This window comes from Aquarana catesbeiana, linkage group LG13, assembly GCF_042186555.1.
Source record: "Aquarana catesbeiana isolate 2022-GZ linkage group LG13, ASM4218655v1, whole genome shotgun sequence".
Lineage (NCBI taxonomy): Eukaryota > Metazoa > Chordata > Amphibia > Anura > Ranidae > Aquarana > Aquarana catesbeiana.
In genome coordinates this window covers 127410907-127414781 of record NC_133336.1, presented here as the reverse complement: position 1 = coordinate 127414781, position 3875 = coordinate 127410907, and the positions used below count along the sequence as shown (strand labels likewise).

The 3875-nt window shown below is 39.8% G+C and overlaps 1 protein-coding gene across 1 annotated transcript; it reads right to left on the bottom strand.

Moving 5' to 3' along the window:
- Positions 1–2780: 2780 nt before the first annotated feature.
- LOC141117379 (transcription initiation factor TFIID subunit 9-like) lies at positions 2781–3641 on the bottom strand. Its single transcript, XM_073610222.1, has one exon. The coding sequence runs from the start codon at positions 3632–3634 to the stop codon at positions 2873–2875; it is 762 nt and encodes a 253-aa protein (XP_073466323.1). The 5' UTR covers positions 3635–3641; the 3' UTR covers positions 2781–2872.
- Positions 3642–3875: the final 234 nt, after the last annotated feature.

The window sequence follows — 3875 nt, the reverse complement described above, 5'->3', positions numbered from 1 at the left end:
ATGTGACGCAAAACAGAGAACATAAAATTCTAGTTTACTCTGTCAAATGCTTTTTCGGCAGCACCACTTACCCCTACCCCATCATTCCACATTGCTTTACTTTGACACAGGAAAATGTAACATTGTTTTAATGCTTATATCAACATGATAATGATCAATTACATTACACTTGCCAAGAGATTATGCTTATAATTGATGTAATATAATGAATAGCAACATTTGTATTTGTAGGTAATTGTACTATTGATCAAATATAATGAACAGCAAAATTCCTAATTAAAATAGGGGTCCTGGTAATCATTTAATTATATAAATAATGATTAGAGTGCAAAAAAAAAATTAATATGGCCAACAGCTATGTGCCAGTAACCCAGAACTGCAAACTGCTTTTCATTTTTTGGCATCTCTTAACTAATGAAAGGTAAAATCCACCAGGCATTAACTGGAGAGCCATGTGTTTAGAATAAATGGCCTAGAGCATTATTAGTAAATAATTAGGTAATTACCACTGTAGACATTAAGTGAATTACTCTACAGTAATTAAACTAGAAATGTAAATTTCACTTTCTTGAGCTGTGGTACCAAACTGACAGCCTGGGTGCCACCTGTGGCTCTCTAGTGTTCCCATGGCAACCAGCCTCATAGGGAAAATGTGGTATATATACATAAACATACACCATGCACACACACACCTACCTTTAATTTAGTGCATTCACCAAAATATTTTCAAAAGAGTAAAGAAGAACCTAATTGTGCATTTTGTTGGGTATTGCAGTCGGCATCTTGTCATCGTTGGTGGCTCACAGGTGTCTAGTGCTAATAAAAATACTCAGTGAAGTGCTGGCTTCAGTTTTACTTTATTACAGTTTTACATCTTGTCAAATATTCTATTATGTGAGCTAAAACAGAATAATTAGAAAATAATAGACAGTAGATCGCATGCGGTATTTATACGATCTGATACATTTTTTCCAAATATTGCACGTGATGCTAAAAATTTAAATTCACTATCCATTTATGTGGTTTTTATCTCAAAAATTAAAAATGCTTGGTAGATACCACATAGAGCTGTTAAAATCAATTCACTAAAGGAAATAAATAAGTAAATGCATGTGGTAAACAAGTAGTGGTCCAGGCATGAGATAGTTAAAATTTTTTTTTTATTTTAGCTGGTTGTGAATGAGGCGGCAGCTGCTGGCATAATTCACCGTCAGTATACAGCTGGTTGTTAAAGAGCTGGAGGCCGCTGTGTCCTTAGCAACCATGACTCATTTGCTGTCAGCGGGATTACATGCAGACAGCAGAATGTAAACAAAATAATTGCCGGCAAAAAATAAAAACAATGTGGAGGTCCCACCCCAATCAGCGTCTGGTATGGATTTTGAGGGGAACACCACAGCAATATAAAAAAAGGTTTGTGGCACCCCAAAATTCATACTAGACCCTTATCCAAGCATGCAGCCTGGCAGGCCAGGAAGGGGAGTGGGAAGATGACTCCCCCCCCTCCCCCAAAGCACCTTGTCCCCATGTGGATGAGGACAAGGGCCCCTTCCCTGCAACCCTGGACCGGCGGTTGTGGGGGGTGACTTATGAGAATCTGAAAGCCCCCTTTAAGAAAGGGGCCCTCAGATCCCGCTCCCCCATGTGAATAGGTATGGGGTACATAGTTCATTCACAAAAAACTGTAAATAAAAACACAGACAGTTTTTCACAAATCCTTTATTCAAAAACCCTCCCAAAAATAAATGTCCATCAAAGCAGATTCAAGATCAATCAAGATGAACGCTGACCCAAACGATAAAAAAACCCTGACCTGCACCAAGACTTGGCTCCTGCTGAATGACAGCTCTGCTGCTGATTGCCATTAAATAACATAAGGGGCAGGGTCACCCAGTAATGTCATCAGGTGGCCCCGCCCCTTAGTTTATTTAGCGGTGGGTAGGTGGTGGAGCTGTCATTCAGTGGGAGCCAAGTGTTGCTGCGGGTCCAAACACCCCCCTGTTAAGAGCATGTGGCCTGGTAAGGTTCGGGGGGAAACGCTTGTTCATTCCCCCCCTTTTCTGGCCTGCTGGGCTGCATACTCGGATAAGGGTCCAGTATGAATTTTGGGGGGACCCCATGCCAATTTTTTTTACATTTTGGCATGAGGTCCCCCTCAAAATCCATACCAGAACCAAAGGGCCTGATATTGATTGGGGGGACCCCGATGCTGTTTTTAAAAAAAAAAACATTCTTGATGCCAGCAATTCTTTTGTTTACATTCCGCTGTTAGCGGGGAATCCTACTGACATCAGATGAGTCATCATGGTTGTTAAGGACGTGGTGGCTGCCCACTCCTTAACAACCAGCTTTCACTATTTAGTACCGCTAGCTTTCACTTCTTAAATACCATATTACTTCATAAAATAGCTCATGCTGTATTTTAGTAGTGTTTTTTTTTTTTTTAATTAAAAATAAACTTTACTTTGATGTAAGCCCATCAGAACCCCCCAAAAAGTCCCCTCTTACACCAGAGAACTGGATAAAATATTACAGCACGCTAGCTTTGGCCCAGCATTTTTGCACTGCATTTTAAAGACCCCTGATATAGATGACAGATCTAGTATAAAAAAAAAAAAAAAAAACACAGCGGAAACAGTACCTTATCCAAAAGCAAACTTAAATACATTAAGCAAAAGAATGAAGTCTTGAATGAGAATCATGTTCAGTTTGTTTTTTTTTTTCCCCAAAAAAAATTACAACAAAAAAAAAAAACACAAAGTATTTCGAGTCCTTTTAATCGCAATGTTTATACTTTTTAATCTCAGTCCACAAAATGTCAAAAATTACTAATCCTTCTTGTTATGTACATTCTCATTGTTGCAAATAGAGTTTATATTCCATCATAGTCCTCGTCATCCTCATGTTTCCGCTTTAATGAATTAGATTCACTTGTTGCGTTCTGTGATGGCACCATATTTGTAGTTATGAGTATGTTTTTTGATCCAATCAAGGAAGGGTTGATCAAGACATTCTGAACTGTTGTTGTAGGAGTGGCTGTTTTCACTGTTGTCTGTGAGGTGGGGATCTGAACTGTAAACCGCTGACCTGCCAAAGACACTGGTGTCCCAACCTTGGAAACAGACATAGTTTGGGCTGCAGGGGTCCCTAACGTAGGAGTGCTTGGCCTGCTCGTCACAGCTCCTACACTAAGTCTTGGCACTGTTATTCTACTTGCCGAAGTTGGGTACTTTTTTTGTATTGTTTTAAGCCGATAGTTTGGTGCTGTCAGACAGTATCTGTCCGGAGGCAGTCTGGGTCCTGCGTAAGGTTTTATTAAGGGAAGCGGTGTCTGGTTCTTCTGTCTTGCAATATCTAATAAAAAATCTCTTGGAGGTGGAGCGGTAAAAGATTGGTCTGTCCGACACTGTATGGCAAGTCTGACATCATCTGCATCAATATTGTTCTTCTTAGCATGACTTGAGTAAAATTTGGCATCTTCCAGTATTGTGGTTACATATCTGTATGTGAATTCCAACATCTGGTTGATAACTCTTGGTTCATACTCGGTAATACCCATATCCTTTAATATCTGGGCCATGACCTGAGCATCCTTCGGCGCACTCTTATGAGAAGCCATCTTCGCTTGCTCCATAGTCTCTTACCTTAGTAGTGTTTTTTGGTGAATTGCAAATATTTCATTTTAAAAACACCTATGCCCTGTACACACGATAGGATTTTCCGCCAACAAAATCCACGTTTTTTTTCCGACGGATGTTGGCTCAAACTTGTCTTGCATACACACGGTCATACAAATCTTATCGGAAATTCTGAACCTCAAGAACAAGCCAAGAAAAATGAATTTCAATAGCCAGTGTGGCTCTTCTGCTTGATTC